This window comes from Dasypus novemcinctus, chromosome 2 (genome assembly GCF_030445035.2).
Source record: "Dasypus novemcinctus isolate mDasNov1 chromosome 2, mDasNov1.1.hap2, whole genome shotgun sequence".
NCBI lineage: Eukaryota > Metazoa > Chordata > Mammalia > Cingulata > Dasypodidae > Dasypus > Dasypus novemcinctus.
In genome coordinates, this window is record NC_080674.1 from 142430643 (window position 1) to 142444310 (window position 13668).

General features: G+C 42.2%; 1 protein-coding gene across 2 annotated transcripts in view; it reads left to right on the forward strand.

Moving 5' to 3' along the window:
• Positions 1-4: 4 nt before the first annotated feature.
• Positions 5-13668, forward strand: part of PCBD2 (pterin-4 alpha-carbinolamine dehydratase 2) — a 56728-nt gene continuing 43064 nt past the window's right edge. Inside the window, exons 1-2 of one of the 2 annotated variants that reach the window (XM_058279074.2) lie at positions 5-130; positions 2383-2514. In XM_058279074.2, coding sequence (XP_058135057.1) covers positions 47-130; positions 2383-2514 — 216 coding nt within the window. In that variant the 5' untranslated portion in view covers positions 5-46. The remainder of the gene's footprint in view (positions 131-2382; positions 2515-13668) is intronic. The other variant, XM_004475888.3, reaches the window with a different exon arrangement.

A 13668-nucleotide genomic window follows, 5' to 3' on the forward strand; every position in this document is an offset into this window, starting at 1 on the left:
GGGCGGGCCTGCAGGCAGCGCGCCGGGCAGCCCTCGGAGGGTGGCCATGGCGGCCGCGCTGCGGGCGCGTGGGGCGACGCTGCGCCTGTTCGGGGCGCTGCGGCGCGAGGACACAAGACTTGCGGCCATGGTGAGTGCGGAGGGGCTGCATGTGCGGTGGAGAGCGAGGCCCCCAGGGCGCCCACTGAGGGGCGGGAGGGACCGGGTAGGCCCGAGAGTCGGCCTGGTCCTCGCTCTCCGTCATAGAGTCGCCAGTTTGGGGACCCGGCACCTGCCCGACGCGCTGGTTTGAGTGAAGGGTGTCTCAGCATCTTTCAATTTTTCCTTGGCATAAAAATACCCCCATAGCCTATGAAATTGCTAGCCGGAAAACAAAGGACAACGGGTTTCGTCTAAAAAATTTTATGAAAGCATTTTATAAATGTGGAAAGTAGTTGTGAAAATATTTGATGGTTACGCTCACTTTTGCGGCTTTAGATTGTGCGCTCCGTGAGAGCAGGGACCGTCCTCGTTCCCGCCCGCTGTAAACAGGTTCACTGTTGAATTGACTTGCTTTGGCGCTAATTTTTCAGACTAATTATTAATAAACTATATTTTTTTGTGTGACATCGGTTTTTCTTGCCTCTTTCAACGGGCGTTGGGTCCGTTTTCCTCGTTGGGTATTAATATTTTGTGGCAAATTAATTTGAGGAAACGTTTTAACTTGCAGCACCACCTAGTGGAGAAATTTTGCATTAACGTCACCATTTCATTTTAATTTGCTTGTTAGAGCACATTTGACACTGTTTTGTTGTTTAATGTAACGTTTTTTGTGATCTATTAACTTTAAAAAAAGATAATTTAAAAATTATTTAATAAAAGAAATTGAAAAGATCTCGATGATGGGGGGAGATAAACTCTCTTTCTTGGCTATTAGGGAGGGGACAGAAGTTGAGCAATACTATCCCAAGGCTTATCTCAAGACACACTCGCAACCAAGGGGTTGGTGATCAAGTACAGTTATGGTGTTCAAGTACAATTACAGGTATTGGGGGGAAGAATGAAAAACAAACATGGTTTGAGTGGCTGCCACGGTGCCAGGCTCAAGATCTCTTTAATTTAAGCCTTTCAAAAACTCTCAATAGGTAGATATTGTAATCTCCCCACTCTAAAGATGAGAACCCTGGAATTCAAGGAGGATAAGTGATGTATTCAGCATTAGTATAAAAATAACAGCTAAAAGTAACGAAGCTGAACTTTGAATCAGGTTTACTCTCTCCAGATCCTATGCTCTTCTCAGCTTCTCCCCCATACCACCACAAAAACCCTGTACACCCACAAAGGGATGAACCCTTAAGGGACCCTCAGTGTTATGTGGCTGAAGTGATTCCATTTTTTACAGTCCTGGACATGATCTCTGTTCTGGTGTTGTCATACCATTGATCTCAATGGGGATGTGGATGGCTGAGCATGCACAGAAAAACAGCTCAGAACACATGCTGTAGGCTCCAGGTGACTGCTGCACTATGGCAGTGTTTGACAGTTTTATTTGTAGCCATTTACTGTGGGCACTGATAATTCTATTTCTTTACTGAACTATTCTGAGTTACTATTAAATATTTGTGTTTAATAAGAATTTTACATTTTCCACAGTAGATCTTTGTGTAAAAATTTTCAGAACTTTTGTAAAACTAATTAATAGATCTTTTTGTTCTTAATAGTAAATGCTTATTTTTTTAAAAAATAACAAGGCTTTTATAGAGTTATTCTCAGTTTTTACTTGTTTTAGTGTGGGAAAAGGTAGTGGATCTAGTATGGTAGAAAAACTAGAAAATTGGTTTATTAGCATCCTTTTTTCTTCTTCATGGAATAAATTGCCTTGAAGGAAAACAGTTTTGCCCTCTTAATTGCATTAATGCCAGTGAAAAAAGATTTCAGGATTTCTAAAGTGGGAGTGAGCTCTAGCTTTGTGGTGGAGAATCAGATCAGCCCCCAGTTGTGGTTTGATGAGGAACCCTTGCATTAGTTCTGTCTTTCTGGGCTTTCAGATCACAGAGTGGCCTCTCTCTCCACTGAGCTGTTCTGAAAATGTCTGAGATGACCAGTGGTAATGGTCAGTCTTGGGTAGATCTGTAATAAACCAGAGAAGCAGAATTGTGGAGTTTGACAGCAATAAGGGGAGGAAAGAGCATACCGTGGAGGTAGTTCATTTGGCACAGAGGTACCCAAGCTTTTATCTATCTTTTGAGAACTTTCTATTTTGAGAACAGAGGACCAAAGATGGTGAGAATTTGTTGCCCTTGAAACTTTTCTCTGCATGTATACATAAAGAACTATAAATTTATTTGAGTTTAACTAAACCTCTACAGCTTCATTATACATTAAATGTATTCTCTTTTACAGTCAGCAGATGCTCACTGGTTGACAGCAGAGGAGAGGAACCAAGTCATACTTGACCTTAAAGCAGCAGGATGGTCGGAATTAAGTGAGAGAAATGCCATTTACAAAGAATTCTCATTTAAAAATTTTAATCAGGTAAATATCATAAACTCTTGTTAGTACCATGGTCTGTTCTGTCACTTCTAGGATGTAACTTTTTCTGATATTGCTGATTGTCTGGCCCCATGTGGATCCTGGTACCAAATCTTCCCTTCCTGAAGAATTCAGTGATAGTTATTACATCTTCCTTGACAGTTGCTACAACCCAAGTGGGTGATTCTTAGCTCTGGGGGAAAGAGTTGGTTTGTGTCATTTGGAAGATCAAATTCTAAAATCACTATTGCTTTCTTTGATTTGGTGTTGGCTAGGGTCTTTAGTTTCTTTGGAAATTTCAAATAACATTGAAAGAAAGTATGAGCTTTTTGTTTATCAGAAGGGGACATGGGTTAAAATGATTGGCAGTGTACACCTGCCTGACTGATTTTCTCTACTTTCCTGGGTGGCTGGTAAATTTTTTTTCTTCCTGTAGTTGTATTTGCATCTCTGAATCTTCTCCCAAGCCACACTCCCTTCCCTGATTGGCCCATTTCCCCCAATCCCTATATAACTAGCCCTTGACGCTTTTCTTAAAACCTGACCTCTCCTGGAGACTCAGGCTTAACAAGGTAACTGTTCCATTAGCGCCCCACCTAATGGAGTCATGTTTAGAGAGTCATCTCCCATGACTTGCCCTTTAGTTATTACTCCATTACATTTATATAAGCTGAATGCTTTTGACTGTTTCATGTTTGTTCAGTTAGTTTTGCAATCCTTTGGACAGATTTATTGTTTTTATTTATATTAGGTGTCAGCATCTGAAAGTCAGAGTCCGTGTTTCCTTAAATAATTCTCTATTGTACGTTCTGGGTACAAACATGGATTTGATAAATGCAGACATTGATTAGTGTTTGCTAGTTTCTAAAAGGGTGTGTGAGGACCAGAGTTCCACCAAAAAGTAACCTTCAGCATGTTTTCCTACTAAATGTCATGCACTCTGCTGAGCTACATGCACCATTTCAACCATCTGACTGCCAGCCTTCTGCTGTGAGTCTCCCAACTCCTGAGGAAACCTGTACCAAGCAGACAGACTGCCTGTCCTACCATCCTATGTGCTCAGCAGCTCTTGTCAGGATCTTAGCACTCTGTAACAGTGGCTGGGAATCCCATTGGTACAGTAAGCTTGTACATAAGCTCTAGGTAGCATTTTCCAAGCTTATTAAAATTCTCACATGTGTACAGCCTGAGTTGTTTAAGCCTGGGCTGATTTATTGGGCTCGAACATGTGGCTCGAAGTGGCTTGAGTAGTGTTGCCTCAGGCTCTGCCCATGAGTCAGTCTTCTAGCACCCACTCTGTCCTTGTACTCAGGGTGAATTTCAGAAATGAGAGGGAAGGAAAGTTGTGCAGGACAGCCCTGATTAGTTGTAAGGTTATTCACTGGGATATTTGATTAACTCATCTGTAGTTGTTTTTTTCCCCCGTTCACCCAGGTTTTAGGAGAAAGAGGCAGATGGTAAGAAAACAGGAATGTCAGGGACTTTATTCAGAAAACCTGCACCGAGATTATATCCTGGGGTCAGTTTTCCAGCCAGTTTCCTGTGACTTCTGCATGTACAGTGGCCCTGTAATGGCAACTGATGTAATGACAACTGCCAGTGCCCTCCAGCCAAAGACCACCAGGAACATTCTTGCAGTTGAGCAAGTTGGGCTTATTACTCATGGCAACGAGGGAGAACTTTCATCAAGGAGAACCTTGAGCCATTTCAGGAAGAAAGTGTTAGAAAAGACTTACTACAGGATTTGGGTTTGTATTAGTGATTTGGGGGAATTTTTAAGGAAGCTGAAATTTGCTTTGGATTGGATGCTCTTAGGATATGGGAGTAGTTTTATGATTAGGTATTTCAATGAATCTTGTCTGTAGGGAGAATAGACTGAAGCGAAGCTAAAGCTGAAATTGATCATGGAGCGGTAGTTGCCCATATAAGCCAGGAGAGGGGGCTGTTTGGAACATGTTAGACAATGTTCGTGTTTTTAACAGTGTTAGGCCGTGGTTACGAGTAGTCTTGTTTTTGTCTTGACCCATCTTGGTCACAGAGTGGCCTCGTCTAATGTTGATGTTTATACTCAACAAGAGAACACCAAGGCTGTCGGTGCCAGGTCAGTTTGTAGCAATACCAAGGCCTACATGAGGGTATCAGGCGAGTTCCCTGATGGCAGGAGCTGCCTTTCTCTTTCTCACAAATAATGCTTAGAGTAGTGACTTTTTGGCACTGAAAAATCCTCACTCATCTTTCATTTAAGACAGAAAAGTCATTTTTTATTCTAGCAGCTCTATAATAGCATTATCTTAAGGTGGTGTGAATTAAAACAATTTTTCTACTGCAGCTACTTCATTTTTTCACTCTTTTTTTGGTCTTTTTCCATATGTATAGTTTATTTACAATATGGCAATTGTATATGCAGGTAATTATTTTTAATTAATTTTTATTGTAAAAGTAATAGTAACTAATTCAATAGCTACATATTAAGCATCTTCTCTGTGCTAGGCACTGTTCTAAGCTCATGTAGCTCACTTTCTAGTGGGTAAGGTAAACAATTAACAAATGAACAGATAAAATAATTTTAGGTAGTGTTAAGTGCCATGAAGAAGAGTAAAGGAGGATATTGGAATATTGAATGATGGAGGAGTAAGGGCCATATTTAGATGGAATGGTCTGGGAAGGTCTCTGGGGGGGGGGGGGGACACATCTGAGGCCTTCATAATGTGAAGGAGCTGAACATGTAGAGATCTGAGGAAAGCACATTCCAGAAGAGAGAACAGCAAGTACCAAATTTCTGAAGCAGTGATCTTGGCATGATTGAAGATAGGCTAGAGGTCAATGTGCTGCAGTGGATAGAGAGAGGAGAAGAGAGGGATAGGAGATGAGGCAAAGGAGGGGGGGCTGGCAGAGCAATGGGCCTTGTGGGCATGGTGTGGACTTTGGGTTTTATTCTGTAAAGGAAAGCTATTGGGGGACTTCAAGCAGAAAAATGTCAGAGTTTGGTTCATGTTCTACAAAGATTACTGTGGCTGCTCTGCTGAGTATAGAAAGTAATAGGGTAAGAATAGAAGCAGGCAGACTATGTAGGAAGCTCTTGCAGTAGTCTAGGTAAGAGTTGATGGGAGGCTATGGAAGTGATCTCCTCCATAGTGGAGCTGGAGAGAAATGATAAGATTCCTTATATATTTTGAAGATAGGACAATCAAAACTTGCTGATAGATTTGATATGGAAGATGAAGAAGGGAATGTGTCAGCTCTCTATTTCTCAGTGACTCCAAGGTGTAGGGTGAAGGGTGGTGCTATTGGTGCTATTTACTGAGCTGGGGAAGATAGGAGGGGGGTGGGGATTAAGATTCCTCTTTTGGACATTTCAGGTTGAGGTACTTATTAGTCATCCTTGTGGAGCTGTCAGTTTGGCAGTTTGATATATGAGGTTGGAGCTTGAGCTAGAGATAACAGTTTGAGAATTGACAGCGTATAGATGGTCTGGTTTTTAAAGCCATGGATTACATGATCAAATAGAGAGGGGGAAAAATTGATGATGTGATGAGTGGGGATAATTGCAAGTGCCCAGCCCTAGATATGCAGCAGAGGACAGTATTGAATGGGCAGGTAGAGGAGCAGGCTTAAGGTAAGAGCAGGGGATGGGACGGTTTGTCCATTGTAAGGTGAAAGAAGGCAGACTATATGAATATAGATGCAGGTTGGTATATTTGCTCTGGAAAAAAAAGAGATATTTCACTTCTGATTGTTTTTTCAGTGAGGTTATCAATTGAGAATGAATGGGGGTCAGAGGGAAGAGTTGGAATTCTGGGAAGACAGAAGAAGGTGTGGAATAGTTACTCTGGAAAGTAGAATAGTGACCTAATTAGGGAAATGTGGTTGGTTGCTGGGCAGTGCTCAGTGTCCACTGGAGATTTATGGTCCTACATGGAGAGTGAAGATTTCTTTGTTGAGGTACTTGGGCACTGGACTGGAGGAGTAGGTGGAGAATTGGGTTTAACGGGCTGAGTGTTTGCCAAATGAGTACAATTGAGGAACAAAGGGGTAAGGGAGGGATTAAAGCAGTGGGTCATGGAGTCTAAACTGCTGAGGAGGGATGTGCAGCTGTAATGTGGGAGATGGATAGTGAAGAGGTGGAAGTGTAAATTTAAGGGCAATTAGGCAATTTCTATCAATTTTTAAAATGCACATAGCCATTATCCTACTCTAGAAATTTGTCTTCTAGATATAGTCCACATGTATGCAAAGATGAATATGTGGGGAAACGGACTTGGCCCAGTGGTTAGGGCGTCCATCTACCACATGGAAGGTCCTTGGTTCAAACCCTGGGCCTCCTTGACCTGTGTGGAGCTGGCCCATGTGCAGTGCTGATGCGCGCAAGGAGTGCCCTGCCACGCAGGGGTGTCCCCCGCGTAGGGGAGCCCCACGCGCAGGGAGTGCGCCCTGTAAGGAGAGCCGCCCAGCGTGAAAGAAAGTGCAGCCTGCCCAGGAATGGCGCCGCCCACACTTCCCTTGCCGCTGACGACAACAGAAACGGACAAAGAAACAAGACGCAGCAAATAGACACCGAGAACAGACAACTGGGGGAGGTGGGGGAGTTAAATAAATAAATAAATCTTTAAAAAAAAAAAAAAGATGAATATGTGAAGCTATTATAGCCCGTGGTTCTATAGTTTTTTATTGTGAGTAGGCATCATCATGGGCATATCATGGCAAGACCACATTTCCCTTGCCGGCACCCTTCCCTCAACAGGAGGTCAGGGAGGCCACTGTGCTACTTTTGCTCCTGGCAACAACAGCACCTCTCCTGCCTCAATTCTACAGACTGGAGGAAGCCACAATCGAACTGATGACTCAATCTCCCTTAAGAGAGGACAACCCACACTGGGTGCCATCACATTTTTTTAAAACCTTTGCTGAACATAGTAGTAAAAAAAAAAAATGCATTCTATTTTTTAAGTTCGACAGGTTATGAACATTTTCAATTTTTTACATAGAGGTACTTGGGATTGAACCTGGGGCCTCATACATGGGAAGCAGGTGATCATACATACCACTGAGCTATACCTGCTCCCCTCTTTACATAATCTTTTCATTTTACTTACAGGGAATCTTCAAAAGTAGGATTATACTTGGTTGGATATTACAATATTTTTTTTCATTTTTTAAAATTATCTTTTTTTAAAAAAGATACGTACATCACACAAAATGTTACATTAAAAAATAAAAAAGGTTCCCATATACCCTGCTCCCCACAGTCCCCCCACTCCTCCCGCATCGACAACTTCTTTCATTAGTGTGGTACATTCATTGCAGTTGATGAATACATTTTGGAGCATTGCTACACAGCATGGATTATAGTTTATGTGTAGGTTACACTCTCTCCCAGTCCATTCAGTGGGTTATGGCAGGATATATAATGTCCTGCATCTGTCCCTGCAATATTATTGAGGACAACTCCAAGTCCTAAAAATGCTCCAATATCATACCTCTTTTTCCCTCTCCCTGTCTTCAACAACTCTCGTGGCCACTGTCTCCACATCAGTGATATAATTTCTTCCATTGCTAGAGTCACAATAATTCTATAGTAGACTACCAGTAAGTCTACTCTAATCCATTTTTCATTCCTCCATCCTGAGGACCCTGGGATAGCGATGTCTACTCCATCTCTAAGAAGAAGGATGGTCCAATGATGGGCCCTTGATACTGATGAATATGCTTATGAGCCTGTATGCTTGAAATTTCAACTAGGCCTAGAGCTGCAGGGTGTCTAAGAGTTACCTCCTGAGAACCTTCATGTTGCTCAGATGTGGCCACTCTCTTAGCCAAACTCAGCATTTAAATGCATTACCTTCCCCCAAGCATGGGACATGACTCCTGGGGATGAGCCTCCCTGGCACTGAGGGATTGCTACCAAGCACCAACTGGTGATGCAACTAGAAAAATACCTTGAATAAAAGGGGGAAATGGTAAAGACAAATGAGTTTATATGGGTAAGACTTCAAAATGAGCCAGGAGGTCATCAGAGGGGTCGTGCTTACGCACATCTCAGCAGGATCTCAAGAGTCAGCCAAAGGAGATACAACCCTGTGTAGTGGTGCTCCTGAGGGCTATGGAGACACTCAGGTCCTATGGTCATGACAGATGGCTGTGGAGTTCATTGTCTTGCCAGTGGGCCCTACTTTGGATTTTGTGCTCCTGAGTGTGATGGAGTTGAACTCAGATATGACCTCTCTATGCATGCTTATTTTGTCACTTTAACTGAACCTGTGGTTGGCACTGGGGTTGGTGTATGCTCAGGAGACTTGAATCTCTGGATTGTCCATGTGCCAGCTGGGCCTGAGCCTTGGCAGAGTTGCAACACCTACCCTCAGGTTCATAGGACTTACCCAGGTCAGCTAACAGGGAGGTAAGGATGGTCAACCACCACACGGGAACCAAGAGAGTCTAGAGCTGCAAGCAGGTGAATTCCATCCATCAGCCATGTGGGATCTAAACCCCTCTCAATTTAGAGGTGGAGTGGACATTGCCATCCCAGATGTTACAATTTTTAAACAGTTTGCTTGTGTAGTGTTGTGTAAATGGTATTACAGGTTTGCTTTGGTATTCATTTCTTTTATTACTATGGAAATAGCATTCCCTATGTGTTGGCTGAATTCATATATTTTAGAAACATTTTCAGTGATGCTGGATGAAAAGCCTATTTCTCAAACCTTTGTGTTATTCTAAGATTTACTATAATGATAAGTAGCCAACAAAATACATTTGAACTTGTTTTTTCTCTCAGACATTTTAATCTGAGATATGGTTAGTTCTGAATAGTCCCAACTCATTTGTTACCTCAGATGGGTGCAAATACTTGGAGGTGATAAAGTGCACACGTTTCCAAGGGATTCTAATAGGGCAGGGAGGTGAAGTAGCCGTAGGTTTCAGGTACTGCTATCCCACTATCTCTACCTTGGTGGTGGTGCACAGGCTCTTACATGGACTTGCAGTGTGTGTGGGTTGTGGGCAGTAGGTGGTGATGGTGACAGTCTGTGAGCAGTCAGAGCATGGCAGTGCCAGGACTCAAGGCAGGGTGTTTCCTCGTTCGGAATGCTTGTACTCAGTCAGGGTGGGGTTGGCATTTGTAATGGAGTTTTGCTTTTTTTTTCTGTTCTTGTAGACATAAGGAGGGAGAGGTTTCTAAGTGACATACAAACTTATTCTTAGGTGTTTGGCAACTGCAGTATGTCTGCATTGAAAGAACAAAATGTCAGAAATGTGGATGTGAGTGTCCCATAAAGATAAATTTTGTCATGTAAGGGAACAAGCAAGAAGCTTATGAAATCAGAGGAAATTCTAAACTTTAACAGTAGTGTAAGAATGAGGCTTTGGCACTCAGGAAATAGCATATGCCAGGTGCCAGCAGGTGAAACCCTCAGGGCAGGGGCTCAGACTGGCCAGGCGGCAGCATAACCCCCCTGGGAAGGTTGTCCCTATTCTCTCACTCCTGGATTCCTTGGGCCACCCTTTTTCAGCAGGGAAACAAGCTCAGTATCAGGAGTAGGTAAGCATTGGTGGCTGGGAACCTGACTTAGCTTGGTACCTTTTGGTTGAAGGGAGATTCCTGGGTGGGGGATATAAGGAGTGTCCAATTGGAAGGGAGAGAACGTTTCATTCAGGAAAGGGATCAGACTTTATGAAAAAGAACTGTAGTTCTTTGCACTCCTGCAGAAGCTCCTTGTGCCTTGTCCATCCTTCCTTAGGTGGAGCTGCCTGGCAGGTATTTGATTATGTTAGGTTGAATCATATGAATGGACTGATAGTCAGTTTTGACCTACGAAAATAGTAATTTTATATGGCTTGATGTAATAAGTTTGTCAAAGGGCAATATCTTTTGCAGAACAGGGTCCAAGCTTTATTCTGTCTTCTTCATCACAATTTGGTTGTTTTAACTGCTGCTGTCGAAAGCTGTCTGGAGCTGGAGTGGGGGTAGGGTGGTGGGGGGAGGAGTGTTCTGAATGGCCTAGGCAGGGTGGGGGTGGGTGGGGCCCTGTGCATCTAGCAGCAGTAGCACATATGTGAGTTTGGGGTTTGTAAAATGTTTCTCTTCCTCCACAGGAGACTCCTGCTATACAGCAGTTGCAAGTTACTGTTGCTGACGTGCTTTATAAAAATGTTTTATTGAGAAATTTAATAGTAGGTTTATTGTTAATATTTTGAAACATTTAGTGAAGTCAAAGGCTTGATGATCCCAGAAGAGAGACAGTTGTTAATAAAAATCTTAATCCTCTGCAGGGTTTTGGTGGAGGTCTCAACAGCGCTCATTATGAACGAATTAATAGGAGTTTTATTGCTCATTGTTATGCATCAAAACTTGGTATGCATTAAAGTTATGAGTCAGTAACGCAATACTGTAAGTGTTCTACATCTGAGCACTCTTGAAAGCAGGTATTCAACCAGACTGTGAGAATGGGGAAGCACTCCCAGACCGGATGTTCTCAAGGCTAGGGATCAAATAGGTTAGAAAGTATTTTGCTTTTAAAGTATAGTCTAATGTTTGTGTGTATGGGAGCCAGCTAAAGGGAAAACTTGTGTGGTTATCACACACAGTAGCTTGCATTTAACATGTGCCCCCTGATGGGCTTTGTAATCACAGTAGACTAGAAACCTGAGAGTGTCCATAGCTTTTGTCAGAACGGGGAGTAGAGAAGTTCATGTTTTAGCAAACTTTACCTGACATTTGAGAGGCTAATAAAACATATCTGTGCTGTATTCATGTTGGTGTTCACTTTGGGATTGTTCCTGGAGTTCCAGCGAGCCCAGGGCAGGACAGGTGGTGGCTGCGACAGCGTGTTTGTGTCCACCAGGAAGGGAAATCAGTACCTAAAATGTTATCATTTAGAATCTTTCTTCTACCATTCATGGTATACAGTAGAACTGATGTATATGTACAAAAACACATGCAGTACATAGATGAGGGGAAATGTAAAATAGGTGTCAGAAATGTAGACATGACACCACACTGGCATGTGAAAATGCTATGTCCTTTAATAAAAATGGTCTTTTAACTACATCGTTTTTTCTTAGTGTTATAGTATATCTTCTGTTTACAGAACTTAGTCTGAGTATTTTGTGGAAGTCAAACAGCCAAGAAATATTTCCTCTACAGTCTTTGTCTTGCTCTTTTATAGATGGCATAAAATCAGGTGTGTAAAAAATAAAAAAGCAGTTGGCTGACGTGAAAGGTATTTCAGATTTATGCTTTGCAGATGATATTGGTATGATTAATGCATTCATTGCTTTTTTATTGCTTTTCACAGATAATGTACATGATGCATGGAAAATGTTGTGGGTTTAAATCTTTGCCAAGTTTAGACTGTGAATATCAACAGATGTTATCATATAAGTACCATAATTATTATAAAATAAAAAATTTGTTACGAAACGCATTGACATAAATTTCATTTATGTAAATTGCTTTCGTTAGTATGAAACCTTAGTGTAACTGTTAGGGTTTGTGAAGCACTTTAGATGAGATTAACTTGGTATAATGTGGTCACAAATGGGTTGCTTTAAATTTAACTGACAAGAAAATAACACTCAAGAGTTAGAAAATTACTAAGGCATTTGTTTTCAGCCTGCATGGCTGGTACCGCTTAAATAGGTTGAATATGAATTAATAACAATGGACTGCTCGTTCAATAATTACAGAAAATAATTTAAAGGAGACCTTAAATAATAACCTAAAAGTATTTCAGTCTTGCCCTTTTCCTTTCTCTTTCTGTTTTTGTCTGGTTGCCAGCCCACTGCTTCAAAATGACTGGTATCAATAGTGTTCAGGTTTGCTCAGCCAGAGTGTGGATGGTAGAGTTGTGGTATGTGAAGACTGTGACATAGAAACTTGCCGTTCAGCTGTTTCAAAATACTGATGCGGGGTGCCTGATGGATGGAGCAGCCTTATCAGACAGACACCTCTTCTTAGAAGCAAATACAACGCCGTGCTCATCTTCCTGTGGCCTGGTGGTGACCAGCTGCTCTCTGCCCTCAGAAGGGAGTCAGTGCTATAGTGTGGACAGATGGCCGGGGTTCTTCCCTGACTTTGTGCTGTGTTCCACTCTTTTTTTCTACGTCCTTTTAAACAAAACAAAGCAGTAATATCCTCTTCCCTGCTTAGCAGATAATTTGTCATCATTTTGACCTTATGACCTAGGCTAGAATGGTACATTCTAAGTAGGTCACTGAATTTTACAGAAGGACACTGTACCAGACTGAGCTCATAGGATTGTTTGGGTCATGTCACAGTAGGTTCCAGACTCCTTGCTGGTTCCTCTAGTAACATTTTAGATCTCACTGTGATACAGAGACATTTTTTAGAAGGTATCTTGTTTTCCAAGGACTACCTGTTAGATTACTTTTCTGCCTTAAAAGAGTTTCACCATACTTCCCTGAGAAAGGGAAGAATCACCAGCTAAAACAAACAAAACTGTACTTGTTTAGGAGTAGCCCAGGTATCACTGTTGAGCAATCAGAGGTCACTTAGCTATATCATTAAAGTCAATCCTATCAAAACAGCAAGCGCCACTAATAAATCTGTTTCCTCATGAGTTCTTGGCCAGCAAGAGTGGATTGTGGCCTCTTACCCCATCATTTATCAAACCAACAATTCGTGTACCCTGTCCTTGCCATTGCAGCCCTGGCTGTGGACAAGCACCAGGTGCCTGGAGCAGATCCACTCAGAAGCCAGGTAGTTTCCTCACTGAGAGCCATGGCTCTGTCAGGATTGATGAGCCTGGAGAGGTGCTTGAGCCTGCAACTGCTGAGGGCCTAGCACCACTCCGGGCTCAAGGTACAGGGGGAAGAAAGTGCAAAAGTAGTAAAGAATTCTGTTTTTGCCCAGAAGTGCTCCCAGTTTTGTTGTGAGGTGGAACATCTGAATTGATAGGTGCTTTCTTAAAATTAAAAAAATTTTTTTTTTTTTACTGTCAAGTTAACCAGGTACTAAAATGTGGAGTATTATTACGCTTAAGGAGGTATTTTCCAGGATGGCTGCCTGGAGAAGGGGAATTTTTTTTTTTTTTTATTGACTTTGTAATAATATTACATTAAAAATATATATGTGAGATCCCATTCAACCCCACCCCCCCACCCCCCCCTCTCCCCCCCCCCAACAACACTCGTTCCCAT